General features: G+C 58.8%; 2 protein-coding genes across 3 annotated transcripts in view; both read right to left on the reverse strand.

The window, feature by feature from the left end:
* Positions 1-5,453, reverse strand: part of LOC113982917 (SREBF chaperone) — a 50,639-nt gene extending 45,186 nt beyond the window's left edge. Inside the window, exon 1 of one of the 2 annotated variants that reach the window (XM_039387345.1) lies at positions 5,293-5,453. The gene's annotated coding sequence lies outside the window, so the exon portion shown is untranslated. Of the gene's footprint in view, positions 1-5,265 lie in introns of both variants that reach the window. The other variant, XM_039387344.1, reaches the window with a different exon arrangement.
* Positions 5,454-7,172: 1,719 nt separating this feature from the next.
* Positions 7,173-20,174, reverse strand: ELP6 (elongator acetyltransferase complex subunit 6). Its single transcript, XM_039387341.1, has 7 exons — positions 20,169-20,174; positions 19,546-19,705; positions 17,963-18,033; positions 12,190-12,320; positions 11,263-11,455; positions 9,187-9,333; positions 7,173-8,638 (listed from the first exon to the last, which is right to left on the reverse strand). Exons 1-7 carry the CDS (start codon positions 20,172-20,174, stop codon positions 8,510-8,512), a joined length of 837 nt encoding a protein of 278 aa, XP_039243275.1. The 3' UTR covers positions 7,173-8,509.
* Between the last annotated feature and the right edge of the window lie 1,444 nt (positions 20,175-21,618).

The following is a 21,618-nucleotide window of genomic DNA, read 5'->3' on the forward strand; positions in this document are numbered from 1 at the left end:
GGAGACCAGTGAGGAGTGGGGTCCTCAGGGGCTGGGACAGGACTGTTCAAGGAATTCTTCCCTGTGAGGGTGGGGAGGCCCTGGCACAGGGTGCCCAGAGAAGCTGTGGCTGCCCCTGGATCCCTGGGAATGTCCAAGGCCGGGTTGGATGGGGTTTGAGCAACCTGGGCCAGTGGAAGGTGTCCCTGCCCATGGCAGGGGTGGCACTGGATGGGCTTTAAGGTCCCTTCCAACCCAGGAAATGCCATTTCTGAAGTGGTCACTTTGTCAGATCCACGCTCAGTGTCATTTCTGAGTTTCCAGCACGTGAGACTCAAACCCTCCCCAGAGCTGCCCCGACTCCCCACAGGAGAACAGGAACTGCCTAAGATCCAGACAAACCCTTCAGCACAGCCCTGGCAGATTTCTGGGCCTCACTCAAGGCCATCCCAGGCTGCACTGAAGGACACCCCACTTCTCTGCCCGTCCCTGTCCCTCCCCCTGCCTGCAGGGAAAGGCCCTTCTCCCCCTGCATCCCTCCTGCCCCCCCATGCTCAGGGAGCCCCAGCACTGCCAGACCCCGGGGAGAGCAGACAGGCCTGAGGGGACTCTGAGGGCTCCACCTCGTGCCCCTCACCCAGAGCATCACGAGTTCCACTCAGATCATTCCCCAGGGACTGTTATCCCATTTGCTCCTAAGCAGCTGGAGACTCCTCAGCCACCCTGAGCAATGGCTGCAGGTCCCAGGCCTTACACAGGGTTTGGGGACGTTTCACCTGGGCCCCCCCTGCCATTTAAACCCCCTCAGTGCTGTTCCCAGCGGGCACACAGAGCCTGGGAGCAGCACCTGGAACCTGGAATCACTGAGGTTGGAAAAGCCCTCCAGGATCACCGAGTCCAACCAGCCCCAGCACTGCCAAGGCCACCACTGACCATGTCCCCAGGTGCCACATCCACAGGGCTTTAAAATCCCTCCAGGGATGAGGACTCCACCCCTGCCCTGGGCAGCTGTGCCAGGGCTGGACAACCATTTCCAAGAAGGAATTGTCCCAATATCCAACCTGAGCCTCCCCTGGCACAGCCTGAGGCCGTTCCCTCTCCTCCTGTCCCTTGTTCCCTGGGAGCAGAGCCCGACCCCCCCCAGCTCCCCCCTCCTGTCAGGGGGTTGCAGAGCCAGAAGGTCCCCCCTGAGCCTCCTTTGCTCCAGGCTGAGCCCCCCCAGCTCCCTCAGCTGCTCCTGCTGCTCCAGCCCCTTCCCAGCTCTGTTCCCTTCCCTGCACATGTTCCAGCCCCTCCATGTCTTGTCCTGAGGGGCCCAGAACTGCCCCCAGGACTGGAGGTGGCTCAGCAGTGCCAGCACAGGGGTGGGCACTGCCCTGGGCCTGTCTCACACCTGGTAACATAACCCAGGATGCTCCTTGTACCAGTAAATTCCTGGAGTGTCCCCTCAATCTCCCCAGGACACACAACATGTCCCCTCACACTCTGCCCAGGCTGGGCTGATTCACTCTCTGCACTTGTCTGGGTCACTGCACCAGTGTCACCTCAGAGCCACACGAGGGGTGTCCCCTGACACCTCATCACTGGGGGGCCAGAAACATCCCCTCACATCCTGCAGTGTCCTGCCCAACTTTCACACTCAGCACTCCCACAGCCCCTCCTCCCCTCCCCACAGGAGCTCACCAGGTTCCTTCCACGAGGGATTACACCTCCTCAGTTATCCTGGAGCCTGCAGCTGGCTGGTTCTGCTGGAACCCCAACCCTCACCCTTGTGACCTGCAGCCCATCTTCAGGCCACACTGAATCCCTCAAACCCCTCTGTCCCTCTTCAGTCACCGGCCATAGGTGCAGCCCTTCCCTCTCTGTGCCATTACAGCTCTGACCTGCACAGTCACTGCCCCTGCAGTGGTGACTGAGACCCCCCAGCCCCTCTCAGCACACCCAGAGCCCTTACTGGGGGTGTTACTGCTGCTCTGAGTGGGTTTATTTAACCACATTTTTATCCACCACAGACTGGCACCTTCTGAGGCTCTGGGTTTTTTCAGCCTCACCTACTTGAGCAGTTTTTTTGGCACGGAAATCAAATCTCACTGGATCCGTGACTGCAGCCAGAAACAGCCCTGACACCTTATCCTAGAAAGAGCCAACTGCCCTTGCCAAGGAAGTGCCCGTGGCCAAGCACCGGCTGCTCCACACGCCCTGTCCCTGGCAGGGCTTCCCCAACCATCCCCTGCCTGCTGCAGGATCTCAGCACCACTGCTCTTCCCCATCCTCTGTCCCACACCCTCACCCACTGCTCGCTGCCCTCGGGGACTGCAAAGCCCCACCACGTTCCGGGCTCAGGAGACGCCTCCTGAAGCCTGGAAGGGTTTTTTTAGTCCGAGCACACAAGACAGAAATACCTCCCTGCAACGACAGCTCGCAAAGCTGCTCTTCCTTTTCGTGGCCTGTCACCACCACCAGTTGCTCACCAAGAGCCCAGAGATGCTGAACACTCTGGTTTTGGGGATGCCAGCCTAAGTTTTCCCCTCTGTTCTTTCCTCCTCTACCTTCTTGAAGTGTTCCTGCTGGCACCCAAGATGCCCAGAACAGGGAGGAAGAGGGAACCGAGGGTGGTTGTCCTGGAGGGCATTCCCAGAACAATCTCTGTGTCCCTCCATGCCCTCTGAGGGTCGGGTTTGAATTTAATCTTAATCCTCCTGAGGTGGCTTTGCTGCTCCTCAAAGGAGGACTGGAATGACCCGTGGGTTTGAACAACCCCCAGGGCAGGAGGGCTCAGCAGTGTTCAACCAGCACTGGGAAGGTTCTGCCCAGCTCCAGCTCTGCCTTTTTCAGACAAAGTCCACCTGGGAAGCCCTTGGAGCAGCCTGGGACCACCACAACACAGCCCTTGGAGATTGCCCCTCCTGGAGCAGCCACTCACCACCACAGCACAGCCAGGAAGGCCAGAGCCAGAGCTCAGACACAACCCCCAGCACGGGTTTCCCTGCACTGTTCCCTCAGAAACAAACCCCAAACCCTCAACCAGGACGGTGTTCATGGTTAAAAACTCTGCAGTCCCAGATCTTTGGGGCTTGGGAAGTGGCCTGGGAAGGCAGGAGGGACACAGCAGCTGTAAGGTGACACATCTCCATGGGACTGGCTTTGCACAGGCTCTGGGTCACAGCAGGAACACCAGGAAAGGCTGAACACCCCAACTTCCAGGGCTCCCAGCCCCGAGAGGGAGTGTTTGGCATCTCCAGCATCACACAACAAATATTATCCTTTCTAATAACCACCATTAGGAAGCCAGGCTCAGGAAATCACTCTGCTCTTTCTTCCCGACACAGAAACGATCCCAAACCCCCTCTGTGAGGCAGCAAGTCCCACAGTCTGACTCGGACATTGTCTTTGGGAAACAAACCCACTATTATCCCTTTCTCACAATGCTCCACACAAGATTAATTCAGATTTTCCCAAGGAACTGCACTGCTGCTCCCCTCCCCACTGCCCACCGTGCTCTCACTCCAGCTAAAATCACTCTTTTCCTGGAAGGAGAAGTTCATTTTTTCCCAGGGGAGCCCAGTTATGCCAAAAGGCCACAGCTGTTCTGAGCCACCGGGGCTGTGTCTTCACCTGAAGAGAGGAACTGAAAGATTCCCTGCAAGCCAAGCACCTTTCACTCCCTGTTCCCCCCTGGTGTGGGTACCTGGGATGTGAGCAGGAACACTCCCCGAGGCTGCAGCACCACAGAACAGCTCAGTGCTCCTTCAGCCTCTCCTTCTCACCCCTCAATGCACTGTACAAGGGGGAGAGAGGGATTCAGAGGAATTATAACCCCAGGCATTAGAGCCAAGGAATGCCTGGAAAGCTCAGTCTACACCTACTTTCAGTCTCTTGGTCCCTCGTGCCGAGCACCATCAGTCCCCCCTTGCTCCCAGGGCAGGGAATTGTGCCTCCACCTCCAGCCACAGCTCGCTGGAGAAAGTCTCTTGTCAAAGGGAAGGAAGGTGCTGCAGCCCCCTGGCCTGGAAAGGATTCCCGGGTCACAGGGTGCACTGGAATTGCTGTGCTGCTGCTCCTGCCCATCCCCTCCCCACGCACAACGTTCCACTACAGGCAGGTAAAGCTATGTTTGCTCCTCCAGCTGCACCTGTTCTATTTTCTGAACTCTTTGCTCATCACAGAGAAAAAACCCCAGGACTTTTTGGTGCACAGTGATCCAAACTCTGACGCCAGACAGGCCCAGCAACCCCCTGCCTGAAAATAGCACCGAGTAACTCAGCGAGAGCCTGACAGGTTCATTCATCACCACGATCCTGACACTCAAAACGCTATTTTAGTGCTCCTGAGACAATCCCCGATTGTTCTTTGCTCCTTTTGGGCTGTGATATTTGACTCGCAACTGAGAAAACAAACAGCCCTGTGCCAAGTTCAGGGCTGTACCTGGAAATGGAGCAGAGCTGGGCCGGGGGACGTTCCCGGAACATCCCGGGGTGTTTTCCTCTCATCCCAATCCCAGCTAATCTCCTTTCTGCATTACACAACAGCCCCGCGTAATCCCAAATTTACCACCCCGTCCTGGTTTCACAGAGGGAGCTCACGCCTCATCTCTGCCCCTTTCGTGAAAAGAAACTTGGTCTGTCTTTCCACGATCCTGGAAAACACGTGGATGTCGCACTCAGGAAACTCCGGAATCCTTCCGGAGTCCTTTCCTCGGGATCCTCCCGAACACAGCCCACGGTGGCTCCGGCATCCAAACAGCTCCTTGTTCTTTGTATTAAAAACACCCTAAAATCGCTCCCTGGGACTCCCCGGGGAAGTTGATTCCCGAGTCCGGGGCAGGACCGGGCTGGGAGCCCAGAGCCCCCCGGGATCCTCCCGCTTCCCGAGCGCTCGGCACAACCCCCGGGCGCTGGAACACTCCATGTTCCCAGCATTCCCTTCAGGTATTCCCTCCTTTTAATCCTCATCCCGGCCCCGCAGAGCAGGTGATTTAACTCCTTCCCTCCTCCCCCCTCCTGGCTTCGCACCTTCAGTACCCCAGAACTGGAGTATTTTACTGCACGTTCCCATCAATCCCTTTACATGTTCCCTCATTTTAACCCTTTTTCCAACAAGCACCTTCTCCCGACCCTGTAGGGAAGATTTTCCCAAATTCCTTTTCGATTATCGCTAAAAATATGGAGGGGGGAGGGGAGCGCGCCCGGACCCCGGGAGGGGGAAACTGAGGCACGGAGGGGCCTGAGGGGAGCTGAGGCAGGGCAGGGGGTCGGGAAGGGGGTTTGGGGGCTGTTTCCTCCTCACCTCACCGGGGAGCGGCTCCCTCCTCACCTCCGCCCTCTGACCTCCCGCCGGCCGCGGCGCTCGCCCGTGCTTCTTTCCGGTAGCGTTTCCTGCCCGCCGTTCGCCTGGGCCGCAGCCCAGCGGGTCCGCCGCCGCTCCCGGCTCGGCTCTGCCCGGCTCTGCCCGGCTCGGCCCGGCTGTGCCCGGCCCTGCCCGCTCCGCTCCCGGCCCTGCCCGCTCCGCTCCCGCCGCTCCGGCCCGGGCTCTGCCCCCCGCCGGGCACTCACCGCGCGCGCGCAGCGCCGCGCGCCCGCCGCGCCCCCCGCCCACACCGCGCCGGCCACGCCCCCAGCGGGCCCGCTCGCTCCCAGGATGGGGTCATTTGCATAACCACACCCACATGCCAATAATAGCGGGGTTTTTCCATAGCCACGCCCATATGCAGATGAGAGCGTGCATTTGCATGGCCACGCCTCCGGTTGATACCCCGCGCTTCGCTGCCTTTGGCCACGCCCCCCGGAAGCGGTGCGGGGGCGGCGGGAACACGTGGAGCCGGGATGCGATGGGATGGGATGGGATGGGATGGACACACGGCAAGGCGGGAGGAGGATCCTGGGGACGGGGAGGGCCGTGGGAGCGGAGGAGAACCGGGCACGCAGGGGGAGAGCGGAGCCGGCCCGTGCACCCGCGAGCCGCGGCCATGTGCGGGTCAGGCGCTGGGGGCACGGGAGGGTTGAGCACCAGGACCCCTGGGAGGGAGAACGGGTCTGGAGAGATGACCTTGCACTAGGAGCGCTGGAAGGCCTCAGGAACGGGGGATGGGGAGCAGAGGTGGGATACTGGGCACCAGGAACCCTGGGGCATGCGGGGGAGCGCGGATCTGTACGGAGGGCCTGGCACCGGGAGCCCTGGCTCGGTGCAGGGGACAGAGGTGACTCAGATACTGGAACAGGAGTGGGACAGGCACGGGGAGCGCTGAGAACGGAGCGCATGGTGGATGCCTGGAAGGGCCAGGGGCAGATGGTACCCAGAGCCAAGGGATCTTCCCTTCCCCCCGGGAATGCCCACGCTGTCCTGCCAGCACACTGCTGGCATGGGGTGAAGTGCTGGGAGACGCAAGCCCTGCCCCTTCATCTCCAGGGACTGAGCACCTCCAAAAACAGCCATCGGGCTCTGACACTTCCCAACAGTCCCTGCTGCTGGCAGCCCTTCCCAACACATCACCCCCCTCTCCCAGGACCCACATCCCTGTCCCACCAGCCCAGCCGTGGTGGGCCTTTCCCCAAGGCCCCAGGTGCTCCCCCCGAGGCCGAGGGAACAAAGCCGAGCCCGAGCCCGCTGGATTCCCCGGCATTGCCCAAGCTCTGGCTCCCACAGCCCTGAGCACGCAGCTGGGGGCCGACCCTGGGCAAGGCCACCCCGTCCTGGCACCGAGGGCACAGTTCCCGATCTCCGCTCCCTGGCTGCTCTCCCGCAGCGTCAGCCCCGGAGCGAGGTCCCGGCTGGGTCCTGGCCGTGCCCCTGGCCTTGGCGCAGCAGGGCTGCCCCTCCATGTCCTGATGGCCAAGGCCACTGCTGGACGTGGGCAGGGATGCTGGGAGTGCTGGGCTCGGTCCTCAGCAGCACCACCCCCTACTCCAGCAGGAATCTCCCTGCCCGAGCTCCCCCCGCTCACGGTGCAGGCAGAGCAGCTCATCCCGAAGGGCTCAGATCCTGGGAACATGGAGGTCAGGCTGAGGCTCCCCAGCCCTGGTTTCTTGGATGCTGACACTGGGTGAGCACAGAACAAAGCAGGCAAAGGCCAGCAGTGATGTCACACGGTGATGTCACACGGCCACCCTGCCAGTTCCACAGGAGGCAGGCAGAGCTTTGAGCCAGGAGGTTTTGGGATCCCTCCAAAGGTAATCACACAGACATTACTCCAATTATGTACCATTCTATGCTCATTACAGGTGTATTTTAAGCAGCTCCTTTCCCCAAGAACCACAGGTTGTCTCATCCTCCTCCCTTTGCAGACTGTCCCCTGGGCCCTGTCACCATGCTGGGCTGGCAGCAGCAGCCCTGGCACTGCCACTGCCATGGCAGAGCACGGACAGACCCACAGCACATGTGATCCTACAGCACATGCAGGGCCTGGTTGCCCTCCCCGGTTCCTCGGAGCCTGCTCAGCCTCCCTGGACTGCCATCACTCAGCCAGGGCTTCCCAAACTCAAGCCAAAGGGACCATTCCCAAACCTGCAGCAGGATGGGTCACTGAGTCTCCATGGAAAATGCAGGAACGTGTCCCACTGCCGGAGCTGTTACCCAGCTCTGGACCTGCAAGGACCTGGCAGGTCACTTGTCTCTCACAAGCGTGTGGGATGTTGTTTCTCTCCCAGGATAAATGGGAGATCCCAGCTGAGCATCTGCTGGGAGACCTCCAGGCCTGAGCTCTGCTCCCGGGATTGCCCTCCCGGCCATGGGGAGGGAGGGGACCCACAGCCCTCTCCTCATCCAGGCTTGGGAGATGCCCATTCCTGCCCTCTGCCAAGGAGCCGGTGGGGAGTGGTTCTCACACAGAAATCCGTGGTTATTTCATCACTGTACCCTTATCTCATTAAAATTAGGGATTATTATCCAAAAAAAAATGCTTCAGTACAGGCAGGTCATGTACCTGCTGGTCAGGATTTGGGAAGGGGAAGCAGTGGCTGAGACAGAGGCTCACGGACAGGGGTTTATCCAACCCCAAAGCCAAGAACGAGCTTGGGAAGCCAAGGGATCAGCCAGTGAAGGCAACACCCAGGTCCCACTGCAGTGTGAGGGGCTGCACACGAGCTGTGGATTCACCCTGTGTGGACGCTGGAGTGGAGCAGCTCTCCCCCAGCCAGAGCTGGGACAAGGAGAGCACTGCAGAGGCTGCCAGGCCATCCCTGCCCCGCCCGCTGTGTCATCTCCTGCCGTGCCAGTGCTCCCAGCGCCTGGCACACACCGGAAAAGGTGAGGCACACCCAGCCCCCGGGGCATCCCCCGCCTGTGTTCACAGGCTCCGAGGGCCATTCCTGCACGTTCTTGCTCCTCTTCTTGGCCTGAGCCCATTGGGAACCGGGTGGGAGGACAAAGGGATGTGGCATCAGTGGGCAGGCTGATCCCCGTGCTGGCACCGCTTCCAGGTGCGTCTGAGCCTCCCTCCCGGGTCAGATTGCTGTGCTGCTCCTGGAAGGTGCTGGTGGAGCTGCCAGGCTAGCTGGAGGCAGGGACTGGCATTCCCAGGCTCGCTGTCACAGCCTCACAGGACTGCAGCCGACAGCCCCCTCGCGAAAAAGGTGACATTGCGGTCCTGGATCTTGTACTGGTAGATCTGGACGAGATCCTGCTCCCCCGCCTGCTGCAGGGACACCCTCTGGATTATCTTCAGCTGCCAAGGGAAAGGAACAGGAACATCAGCCCTCTGGCTGCCCCCACGCCTCTGCTGGCCTGCAGGGAGGGGATCACTGAAAAATAACCCCTCATACAGCTCCCTGTCCCTGTGGTGGCAGCCCTGCCTGCCCCTGTCCCTGTGGTGGCAGCCCTGCCTGCCCCTGTCCCTGTGGTGGCAGACCCCGATGAGGGATCAGGCTCCAAAGCTGTCCCAGCCCCGAGGAGATCACCACTGGCCAGGCTCAGATCCATCCCTGGGGAAACTTCCCAGGAAATTGGTATTTTTCTCTGCCATCACCTTGGGGTGGGAGAAACCGGTGCTGCAGCTGCTGTATAAACCCTGGAAAGCTTCCAGAGGTGGGGGAGTCCCCAGGTGGGGCAGGATGTCCCCAGATATCCCCACAGAAGTGGAGTCACAGCCATAGGAGCCCGGGTGTTGCAGCAGATCCTGGTGCCCAGGATCAGTCCCTCACCAGGCTGTCTCCCACGGGCAGTGCTGCAGGTGACAGGGACAGTGCCACCCCTGGGTGCCCTCCCGTGCCTCACCTGCCCGTGCACATCCTTGCAGAAGCCGGTGGCCAGTCCCTCTGCCCACAGGATCAGGTCGCTGTGATGGCACAGGGAGTTCACAACCAGTTCGTTCTCCTCGTCCTCCGAGTCCTCCCTGCTGTGAACCAGCACCACGACGTTCCCCTGCAACGGGAGCAGCAGGCAGGGATGAGCCACGGGACTCCATCCCTCAGGGGAGGAAGGGGAGATGGACATGGGATTTGCACAGAGGTCCCAGCCGAGCTCAGGCATCCCCCAGTATGGGCTGAGCTGAACTGCCCTGGGAACAGAGCCAGCAGCTGCAGGGACAGGCTGGACATGCCCTGGCCACGTGCCCTGGGCTGACCCCACGGCAGGGCAGCAGGGCAGGGGGGATTCTGCCCCGCTGCCCCACTCAGAGCTGCTCCAGCCCCGGGAACAACAGCAGGAGGACGTGGAGCTGCTGGAGAGAGTCCAGAGGAGGCCCCGGAGATGCTGCCAGGGCTGGAGCCCCTCTGCTCTGGAGCCAGGCTGGGAGAGCTGGGGGGGTTCCCCTGGAGAAGAGAAGGCTCCAGGGAGAGCTGAGAGCCCCTGGCAGGGCCTGAAGGGGCTCCAGGAGAGCTGGAGAGGGACGGGGGATAAGGGATGGAGGGACAGGACACAGGGAATGGCTTCCCACTGCCAGAGGGCAGGGAGAGATGGGATATTGGGAAGGAATTTTTGGCTGGGAGGGTGGGGAGGCCCTGGCACAGGTTGCCCAGAGAAGCTGTGGCTGCCCCATCCCTGGAAGTGTCCAAGGCCAGGTTGGATGGGGCTTGGAGCAACCTGAGCTAGTGGAAGGTGTCCCTGCCCACAGCAGCAGGTGGCACTGGATGATCCTTAAGGTCCCTTCCAAGCCAAACCATTCTGTGATTGCATGACCTATAAACTCTGGAAGAGCTTGCTGTGTGTGCACTGTGCACACACATACACACACATAATGTGCAGCCTAAAAATACCTCGAGCTCTGTTATGAGACAGAGTCTGGTTAAACCAGTCTGTCAGGCTGGGCAGATGGCACTGACTGAATTCAGAGCAGGTAAATAAAGAGGTGGCCGAAGGGCTGCAGCAACACTCACACAATCACAACTCTGACAAGGAGCAAAGAGCTCCCCAACACACCCACTCTATTAAAATCCATCCCCAGAGTCTCTGCTCAGACGATGCAAGTCACCAAGGACTTAAAATAACATGGAATTCTCAATCAATTAAAATGTACTTGAAAGCTTCAGAACACCTCAGACTGAAATAGAAAAGTGTTAGCATGGTTTCTCATCTTTTATAGCTGCTTTGGAGGTAAATATTCTGCACAGGCAGAACATCCCCTGTCAGCCCGTTCAGCCCAGCACCCCGTGCTGTGGGAAGGGCAGGATGAGCCCACCATCCCACCCGACACCGCCGCCTTCAGCCCTCACCCCCGCACAGAAGTGCCCAGCAGGGGACACGGTGGTGTGGCTGGCACAGTCTGGAGGGGACTGGAACCAGTTCTGGCTGTGGTGCTCCCAGGAGTCAGCACATCACTGGGCAGATCTTGGACATCATCACAGCCCCTTGGAAACCAGCTGGAACAACACACAGACACTCCAGGTTGGTGGGAGCAGGGACTGTGGTGCCCTCCAAGGGGACCCTTGTTTCTGTCCCCTGTGAGAGTCACCAACCCCTCACATAACCCATTTCCTTCCCTGCCTCCTCCCACCTCGGATGTGAGCTGGGATTTCTGGAGAGCCTGGAGCTCCAAGAAACATTATTTTACACCTCAAATCCCTGCTCACATGTCAGGGACACTGAGAACCCTTCTCTGGGGGAATCCAGCTGCACAGGAGCCTGCACAGGTACTCAGGGACTCACACAACTCCTGAGAGTGGCTCTAGAGCAGGAATCCAGCTGCACAGCTATTCCAGGGACTCACACAATTCCCAAAGACCGACCCCAGAGCAACGGTCTGAATCTCTTGGACAGCCAAAGCCTTCCAAAGCTTCACCGGGGTCAGGTGGAAAGAGCAAACAAAGGCAGGCTGTGCTGTGGAGGCTCAGCCCAGGCACGGGGGAGCAGTACCTTCAGCTGGCAGCACACGAGGGCCCGGCAGTAGTGGATGAAGTCCAGCAGGGCCACGGGCGAGGCCCCCAGGCCCAGCAGCACACTCAGGTCATCCAGCAGCAGCACGGGGCCCGCGCAGGCCTCGCTGCCCGGGGCACTCAGGGACACGCGCACGAAGTCGAACAGGGCCCGCAGGTCGGAGGGGCTCCCACTGCAAGGGATGGAGGAGGAGTCAGGGCCTGGCATCGCCTGCTCACCACTGACCCAGCACGGGCACCCTCTGCCCCAGCCCGTCCCCTCCCTGCTGTCCCCACTGCTGGGACAGTCCCCAGGCCCTGCACTGCCCTCAGTCACTGCTCCTTTACCCCTGTGTGTGCTGACACCCTCCCACCTGGCCCCAGGGATCATGGAACGGTTTGGATGGGAAGGGACCTTAAAGCCCATCCAGGTCCATCCCTGCCACGGATAGGGACACCTTCCACTAGACCAGGCTGCTCCAAACCCCGTCCAACCTGGCCTTGAACACTTCCAGAGAAGTGTTTTGCCTTTGCTGAGCTTACTGTGGGGCATGGAGAAAGTGAAATGGGAATAAACCCAAAAGCCAGCATGGATAAAGCAGCACTGTGCCCTTGGATAAGATCAAAACTCAAAATAATTAAAGAAAAGGAATAAAACAACTTGGCTGGAGTTTTGTTTGACACAAACCTGCTGAGTGTTGAAATAAATGTTTTTCTAGACTTGTAACATGCTGGCAGTGTGGATGGGGGCAGGAATTCCCCCAAAATGCCCGAGAGGGGCACAGACTCCCTCTCTGACAGCAGAGAGGGACAGGCCAGGACACGCACAGGGATGTGCCTGGTGCTGGTGCTCCCCTTCACTCGGTGGTGCTCTGGGGGCTGTGGAGGCAGGACACGGGGGGAACACTCTGTGCTGGGCTCAGCTCACCTCAGGAACAGCAGAGGACTGGGCTGCCCTGGCTGCTCCTCCTCCTCCCCAAACACGAGGTCAAGGCAGGACTTGAGGCCTTCCAGGAAGACCAGCTGCCCCCGCTCCTTGGCAGCTGTCAGACTGACTCCCTGGGGAGAGGAAAACAGCAGGTTTTGAGTGAACAGCTCTGGAGAAATGGTGCAAACAGAACCACACGGGGCAACGGCCCAACGTTATCAAATCTTATCTAAATGTGCTGATAATGCCAGTGCTTCAGCAGTGAAATGGGTGGTTCTGTGACACACTGGTGGCACATTCCCTCTCCTGTATTTTACCAGATTAAAATACCCTGCTGGGATTTGGGGGCTCAAACATCCTGGTACTCCTCCTGGGAAGTCAGCCTGGCAGCAAGGGAGAAAACCAGCTGCCTCTGCAGAGACAGGGAGAGGGTGGCCCAGGCTCCTGCAAGGACCTGCTGTGAGCAATTGCTTCACCCTCCCTCCATGGGTGGCAAAACCTTTTGGCTTTCCCTGTCTCCAGCTCAGGGCTGTGGCAGTGCCGACTCCCTGGCACAGCCCACGCGCCCGAGCCGGGCACGGCCCCGACCAGGGGAGGGCCGTGGGCACCACGGCATTGCACAACACCCAGGGGAGAGCAGCCAGGGCTCCAAGGGAAGGGCCTCAGCCTGATCCACATGGAGGAGCAGGAGGGACCAAGGCTCAAAGCACAGCCGGCTCTCAGCCCTGTGTGCTGGGGAGGCCAAGGAGAGCCATGGGCAGGGCACGTCCAGCTCCAACGGGGCCATCCCAGAGCTGCAGCAGGGATGGAGGGGAGTCCAGCTGGAGATCACAGAACCCCAGACAGGTTGGGCTGGAAGGGACTTTTAAAGACCACCCAGTGCCACCCCCTGCCAAGGGCAGGGACACTTTCACTCTCCCAGGTTGCTCCAAGCCCTGTCCAGCCTGGCCTTGGACACTTCCAGGGATCCAGGGGCAGCCACAGCTTCTCTGGGTAACCTGTGCCAGGGCTCCCCACCCTCATTGTAAAAAACTTCCTTATATCCAAGTTCATGAGTTGGAGTTGGTGAAAGTCAGAAGGGACCTTCTCACTCTCTGCAACTCCCTGACAGGAGGGGGAGCCAGGGGGGGTCGAGCTCTGCTCCCAGGGAACAAGGGACAGGGCAAGGGGAACGGCCTCCAAGTTGTGCCAGGGGATGTTTAGGTTGGATACTGGGGAAATTTCTTCCCTGAAACAGCTGTCCAGCCCTGGCACAGCTGCCCAGGGCAGGGGTGGTGTCCTCATCCCTGGAGGGATTTCAAAGCCCTGTGGATGTGGCACCTGGGGACATGGTCAGTGGTGGCCTTGGCAGTGCTGGGGGACAGTTGGGACTCAGTGGACTCAGAGGCTTTTTCCAACCTTAACTATTCTGTGATCCCATGATCCCATGGCAGGACAACTATTTCCTGGGGGGTCGGATTAGGTGACCTTTTCAGGTCCCTTCCAACCCAAACTATTCCACTTCCCAGACTCAGTTTTGCAGTACTATCACTTTGGACATTGCTATTCAGAATAACCTGAGGCCTGACCCAACTCCTGCCTGCTGGCATCTCTCCCTGCTTTGAATGGAAGCTGCTTGGACTCCCAGCCCAGTGACTCCTGCTACCTGAGAAGAACGTTCACCCTTTTTAACTCTTGCTCAGCTGGGAAAGAACGTGTGCCTGAATGTTCCTTTTCCCTCCAAACTCCCTCTACAAAGCAATAGATTTTTTTCAACACCTCCCCCCAGAAATAACTTCAAACTATCAGCATTTTGGGCAATTGCAAGCACACCCCATGGAAAACTTTCCAGCCAAGGACAGAGGCAGCTTTCTGTGGCAGGTGAGGAGCAGGGAACAGCTGGCAAATAAATACCTGCCGTGCCATAAAGCAGGGCTGGGCTGCAGAGCAGCAGCACAAACCTCATTCCCTCGGGCATTTCTGGAGCCCACAGGACCAGGAACCTGCTGAAATGCCACAACTAAATTCACTACTAATAACTCAGCAACGGATTTTACCTCTGCTTCAGCCACTTCCTCCTGCACACACCGTCTCTCTGGAGTTCAGCAGCAAAGCAGTGTCCCCTCTGCAGAGGGGAGCTCCGTGCTGTGCCACCAGGGCCTGCCTGGGTGGCAGGGAAGGGCCACAGCAGCAGGGACAGGGTGTCTGTGTGTCAAACCAGGAATTCCATCCTCTTGGTACACGGACACAGCAAGTCCAGCCTCATTTTCCAGGTGGAGAACCAGGGCCCAGAGAGACCTGGACTCACCCCCTGCCCTGCCACAGCCAGCTCTGATGTCTCCCAGGGAGCAGCCTGCCCAGCATAACCTCTGGAAGCAGCACAGGACAGCTTGGAGATGGTGGGAAAACTGCTCCAAATGGCCAATGGCACCCCCCTGAGTGCCCACGGGACACACAGTGCTGCCCAGCACTCACAGCCTGAGAGCCTTCCTGGTCTCCCAGCATCCCACCCCACTGCCAGCTATGGATCCAGCCACGAATGGCTCTGCAGCACAGCTCAGCTCTTCCCATCCCTCTGGGAAGCTGCCTGGAGCGTGGGGCCCAGGATGTCCCCTCAAACCAGAACTGCCATTCCATAAGGGAAAGCAAAATATTTGGAGGGAGCAAGGAATGGAGTATGTGAGGCAGCAGGAATGAGCTGTGGGACAAAGTGTGGCCATCAGTGATCAGGCCAGGCCACGTCCTCCGGGCTGAGGGCTTGGAGCAGGGAACAGGGGACAGGCCAGAGGGAGACCAAACGAGGACAAATCTGTTTGTCCTTTAAAACACAACAAACTTTGTCCAAACGAGGGTGGGAACACCAACCTGGCAAAGTGCCCTGGTGTTGTTAGTCCAGCTACGGCCCAGCATGTTCTCTGCAAGGTCATGGCAAAAAACATTGACTGGCCCTGAAAATGAAGTGCAAATCCTCAGGAAAAGAGGACACGGGCACAAAAAGCCAGGAAAGCTTTTTCCTGCCAGTGAAAATACATCCCTGCATTTGGCTAACACGCAAGGAACTGGTCTGGGACTGGTAGAATGTGGTACCCTGGGAAGGCAGCACATACATGGAAGCAGCACTCCAGCTGGGTGTAAATACCCACTGTAGCACTGCCCAGGCACTACAAGGACCAGATCCACAAACCAGTGTGTAAAGGCTGTAAAATCCACCCTGGCTCCAGGACCTTCCTCCCAGGCCTGGGACCATCGAGTTCCCAGTGGAAACAAGAGCATCACTCAGTTCTGAAGCTCTTCCAAGTGCAATCTTTCCTAAAGGCATAATCATAGAATTACTGAGATTGGAAAAGCCCTCTGAGACCATCGAATCCAACTGGTCCCCCAGCACTGCCAAGGCCACCACTGACCATGTCCCCAAGGGCCACATCCACAGGGCTTTGAAATCCCTCCAGGGCTGGGCACTCCAAACCTCCCTGGGCAGCCCCTGCCAGTGCCTGACCACCCTTTCCAGCAGGAAATTCCTCCTGATGTCCAGCCTGACCCTCCCCTGGCACAGCCTGAGGCCGTTCCCTCTCCTCCTGTCCCTTGTTCCCTGGGAGCAGAGCCCGACCCCCCCAGTTCCCCCCTCCTGTCAGGGGGTTGCAGAGCCAGAAGGTCCCCCCTGAGCCTCCTTTTCTCCAGGCTGAGCCCCCCCAGCTCCCTCAGCTGCTCCTGCTGCTCCAGCCCCTTCCCAGCTCCCTTCCCTTCCCTGCACACGCTCCAGCCCCTCAGTGTCCTGTTGTGAGGGGCCCAGAACTGCCCCCAGGACTGGAGGTGCCTCAGCAGTGCCAGCACAGGGGTGGGCACTGCCCTGGGCTTGTGCCCACACTGGGGCTGGCACAAACCTGGTGCCACTGGCTGTCTTGGCCACTTGGGCACAGCTGGGCTCACGTCCAGCCCCTTTGGATGGATAACACGAAGCAGGTGGCTGCTCACGGGTCAGATTCTTCCAAGCACTTCCCAGAGGAACTACAGCCTGATCTCTGCAACTCTCCTGGCCAACATGGAAAGCCCTGCAGTTGGTCTGGAGCTCATTCCCAAGGAACAGGAGATGGGAAGGAAGGAGCTGGTCACTGGGTGGAGTGTGCAGGTCACCTCCCAGCAGCAGGACACAGCTCAGGCACACTGAAATTGGGGTGTGCTGCACCCCAGCTGGTCTCCTGCAGAGATCTACAGCACCAAGTCCTTAAACAAACCCAAGAGTGAAACTACTCTGCCAAGAACCCCCTTCACTGAGCCTGGCACGCTCATCTGGGCACAGGAGGGTTAAAGCAAAGACAAGATGTGATGGAAACCTGGCTATAAATAACTGATGTTGGATGTTAGGACCCCCAGCTCGGCAGAGCCTGGGAGGAGTTCACACCAAGCGAGCACAGGGGCACCTGGGAAGTTACAATGGCAGAGTGACTCAGAGCTGAGCTGGGCTCAGCTCTCTGAGCCCCCCGGGCAAACCGTGCTGTTCTCATGCCCTCCTCCGTGGCAGCCACCTTTCTGCAGGAGTGTCACCCAGCACAGCACCCTGACCTGCACTGCACCTGCGCTCCAGCTAATCCCCACGTTCTGTCCCTGCTCAGCCTCTCCCACAGGGAGATGGCAGCAGCTCCTGTTAGCTCTCACCACGTTAGGAACCACAGCGACGGACCATCCTGCTCCAGGGAGCCCACATTTAACAGCTGGATCTCCTCCCCACACCAGCTGCTGTGCCCCATTTCCTGCCCTATTCAGCAAGTTCCCCCCAAGATTTCCTCCTCTCTGCACCACAAAGGCCGGGACAGCTCCATGCTGGGAGCTGGTTTGCTCAGTGGGGATCTGCTCTGCAGGGGAATCCCACGTCAAGGATCCACCTGGGAGTTACAGCTCCATTCCCTCAGCCCGCTTCATGTACCTCAGACCACTGATCTCCTTTCAAAAGGTAAAGACTGAGCAGTAAATAAAACAGGTTTTTAGCAGCACAGAAACTCGGCCCCTGTTTACAGCAGGGAATAGAGGAGGTGCAACACCTGGCTCCCCAGCACCTGGAAGGCTTCATGGATTCCCAGCAGAGCCAGAGGAGGGAGGACCAATGCAGGCCCTCATCCCTCCGGCCCTGGAAGGTCACCTGGGCTTCCCACCTGGAGCGTTTCACCTCTGAGCGTTGTACAAAGAGCTGAGAGCAGCAGTTTGGAGCTCAGACAATTTGCTGACACAGGGAATTATCCTGCCTACCTTGGCTCTCTGCTTCTTCATTTCAGGGTACACATTATCCTTGCCTGACTCACCGTGGGAAGGACACCCCTAAGAACAAGGGAATGTGTGGCTCCTCATACAGCTCAAACAGGTGTCCCTGTGCCCAGGTGACCCAGCCCTTCATCCCAACACAACCAGGGACAGGCACAGAGTGCCCTGGGGAGCTCCTGTGCCGCACAGCCAGCGTGTCCTGCGGCGTGCAGGGCCCTGGGAACACCCACCCCACGGCACTCTCCTCCCCAGAGGATTAGGGAACTCCTGTACCAGTGTGGGCCTGTCTGGGAACGCTGATCCCCAGGAAACATTCCTCAGCACAGAGCAAGCAGCCATCCAGCTCCTGTCCGTGGGGCACCCCACAGCCAGGGCTTTGCCCCTGAGTGCTCCCCAGCCCCCACCACAGGAGCCCCAACCCTGACTGTCCCCACCAGGACCTGGAGACATCCCACGCAATTCCTGTTCCCCACTCCCGTCCCTTCCCACCCAGCACAAACTACCTGGAGCTGGAATGCTGAACCTGCAGCCAGAGACTCACCAGCTTCTGTGCCACGATGCTGTAGTGACTGAAGGACTGGAGCAGGGCCACGAAGCAAACCTTGCAGCCAGCTGGGGAGGACAAACACGTCAGCAGTTCCACAGGGCAGTGCTGTTAGCAGAGCCCACCGACCAGGGCAGCCAGGCCGCAGGGCTGTCTGGAAGGGCCCTGACAGGCCCAGGCAGACCCCTCCCTGCTTTCAATTTTCACCTTTCTAGAGGATTTCTACTTTTGGGGAGATGTTAGTTTAAAAAGAGGGGTAAGGAATAAGAAAAAGATGGCATCACAAACGTGTAAGGCCCCTGTTGTGCCCCCTGCCCTGGTGCCCTGGGACCTCCTGGCACCGTTTGCTGGAGTCACTGTAAGGAGGCCAGTGGCCGACCATGACACCAACTCCTGAAACCACCGACGTGCCAAAAACCCCCAGTTTGGCTCTCCTAAGGTGAGTGACCTTGACTGGAAAAGCACACAGAACAAGGAATTTCTACAAAGACACCTCACTCACTAAAATGGGATTTTGGAAAACCATGTGACAACCTGGCCTTACAGGTATGAACACAACCAGGGCATGTCAGGACACGGATCTCCAGTGCAACAAGGCAGTGGCCCCACTGAGCTCCACAGGGAGGCCCCAAAGCTTTTGGGCACCAAGGGGACAACACGGGGGTGCTGCAGACAGGGAATAAATGCACCCAGGGCCTGGGGTGGAAGGGAGCAGGTGACAGCAAGGACACCTGTCCTGAGACAGTACCGTTCCACAGGGCTGCCCACCCCCAGGGCATGGAAGGCTTTTCCCAGGCAGATGGGCAGCTCCGGGCAGCAACTCCCAGGGCAGTGCTGCAGGGCAGCACATCAGCAGAGCCAGGACGGGATGTGGGCAGACCCCAAGGCAGTGCCTGGCAAGTCCCTATGAACCATTCACACCACTCCCAACCTGCTCTCCATGGCACTTCCCACAGTTTCCCTCTTTCCATTAAGTAAAAGAATATTTCCAAGCAGGGGAAATCCCTGCTGAGGCAGTGGCAGTTCTGGGGGCAGGATGCCCTCAGACCACCCCCTGCCCAGCACTCTGAGCTCCCTTTCAAGCCTGACAGCACCAGATTTGCTGGGTTGGTGGCTGTGCCAGCAGAAAGCTGGAGGAGTCGAGTCCAGTGCCTGCTGCACAGGGAGCAGGAGGTTACTCACTGGGGAAACTGTTCCCAGAAAAGCAATTAGGCAACTTGCCAGGCCCTTTGTTTGCTTCTTTACTCACTATGAGCTTGTCTGTTGTTAGTTGATCCTGATATGTGTAATTCCACTATAAAACATGGAGACAGTGAGGAATTGCAGTGAACACCTCACTGTCAGAGCCCCTGTGACTGACCAGGATCCCCAGGCTGGGTGAGGAAACAAGGCACAGACATTACGGGAGGTACCCGAGGGTACAGAGCGAGTCCCCACAGCCTGGGATCCTCCAGTCCCAGCCCCAAAGCTTTGTGTTAACCCAAGGGAGCCTCACGCTCTGCACAAGCAGCCTCTGCTCACGGAGCAAAGGGAAGGCACCCCCGTGGTTGCCGTGCCTCGGAGTGCTGCTGCTCACCCACCTCGCAGGTAGAAGGACAGGAAATGGTGCACCAGGAAGCTGCCGTCCGTCCGGCTGTCCCGCAGCAGCGTCAACCTACCCTGCAAGAGAGGCAGCACAACCACTGAACAGAGGAAGGTGAGGGCACAAACTGCTCCTGGGGGACAAGGTGCCTGCTCAGCCTACGGGCAGATCTGCAGGGATCAGCTGGAGGAAGGAGTGGACAAGCCAAGCTCCAGCTGCCTGTTCACAAAGGGACACCAGCGCTTCCTCCAGACACAGCTCACAGGGAGGCACCTGAACTGTTAAGGCTGGAAAAGCCCTCTGAGATCATCAGGTCCAATTGTTAACCCAGCACTGCCAAAGTCACCACTAACCCACGTCCCCACGTGCCTGATGTGGAATTCACTGCCTTCTGAAAGAGCCACCCACCACCGTGCTGAGGCCCCTGCTGGACCCCCACGCCCTGTGCCCACCAAGAGCCACCCCCTCCCCAGGAGACCCCTGGCTGCTGCAGAGGACACTGGGGTGCAGCACCGTGCCCCCAGTGCTGGCACATCCACAGCTTTTGGTGCTGGACACCATCATTGGGGGGTTCTGAGCAAGTTCCACCCCCCAGCTTTGTTCCTCTCTCCTTCAACTCACAGTCATCTTTTCTCTGCAAGGGGCAGGGGGACAACAGCCACCCACTGCACTCCCAGCCCATTCTGCCACTGCCACAGCCAGTGGCATTGGTGTGTTTGAAATGAAAGCACTGCTAAAGCTGCTGTTCCTCTTGTCCCCAAAGAGACCTCCCTGGCCCCTTTTCCAGGTTTACCTCCAACGTGCCACAGCCAGGGCAGAAAACCTTATCACCGAACTTGTGTAGTGCAGCAGAGCTCTGGGCACAAGGAATAAACCTTGCTTTGATCAGGCAGGAAATTAATTCCGTTCCTCATTATCAGCCCCAGCCTCATCAAGGTGTTTGTTTCCATTACAGTCTTAGGCAGGATGTTTCTTTAATCAACACAAATCATAGAAGGGCTGCTTGGAATCACAAAGAACTTACTGAAGTGGGGTTTTTTTTAACCCCCAAGAACAAGCCTTTTGCAGCAACAAGCCTTCTCTGCACAGGCAATTCCCAACTGATCCATCAGAGTGAACTCCCTGGTGCCCAAAGCCTAAAGAGGAGCGACTGGAACAGCAAATATTGAACAGGGCTGCAGGGAATGCAAAGCACAGGCCAGGGCACAGGAGCTGCTCTGCCTCAGTCACAGACAGAGCTCTTCCCCCAAAAAAGGGTTATGCATTGGTGGCCACAGCAGTGACAGGGACAGTGCTGCAGTGAGCACAAATCCGAGATGTGTCCTCCATGGATGAGCCTGGAGGAATCTCTGGGCTCAAACAGCACAAGCCCAGCTCCCCTCTTCCCCAAAACGGTCCCTGCAAGAGCAGGGATCCCCTCCCTCCCTCCTTGGCTGGCTCCTGACCGGAGCAGGCCGTGCCCAGCACAGTGGGATGCTGTCACTCTGAGCACACGGCATTTCACTGTTCCAAACCTTCCAGCAATCCCCCCTCAATCCTGCCAGCCCTCACTCTGCTGTCACACTGCAGCTGCTCAGACAGCACTGACAGAACCATGGCATCTGTCACTGGCAGTGGAAAAGGCCTCTGCATCCACCGAGCCCATCCCCTTCCAAGACCTTATGAACTGGACTGAGCTGCTACCCCAGTTATTCGCTGCCCCTTCTTGAGCCCAGAAAGCTGCTGCTGGGGATGAAGCCCTTCCAAAGGCAAATCCTTCCTGTAGCACCTTCTCCCCAAGCCCCAGCCCATTCCCTCCACACCCTGCCCTCACACTCTCTCCTCCCGCAGGCTGCGAGGGAGAAGCTGCAGCTACTTGTCAGGAGCTGCCAAAATGGCTGGCGGGGTGTCACAGCTCCCTGACACGGCACACACACCCACTGGAGACAGCCCTGTCCACCCACAGCCCTGCGGGGACGGCGCCTGTCAGCACCTGAAAATGGCACGGCCCAGCCCTGGAGCTGCAGGACTCAGGAGGGCAGAGCCGGGAAGGGGAGGGCTGCAGAGGGCTGAGGCTGGGTCAGTACAGTGG

Source organism: Pipra filicauda, unplaced genomic scaffold (assembly GCF_003945595.2).
Source record: "Pipra filicauda isolate LSUMZ 115617 unplaced genomic scaffold, ASM394559v2 scaffold556_size476704_pilon, whole genome shotgun sequence".
Taxonomy (NCBI): Eukaryota; Metazoa; Chordata; class Aves; order Passeriformes; family Pipridae; genus Pipra; species Pipra filicauda.

Coding starts and splice junctions, on each gene's coding strand:
- ELP6 (XM_039387341.1), bottom strand. Junction 18,034..19,545: donor CCTGTCCTTCTACCTGCGAG/GTGGGTGAGCAG, acceptor TGTCCTCCCCAG/CTGGCTGCAAGGTTTGCTTC. Junction 8,639..9,186: donor GCAAGGATGTGCACGGGCAG/GTGAGGCACGGG, acceptor TTCCCTTGGCAG/CTGAAGATAATCCAGAGGGT.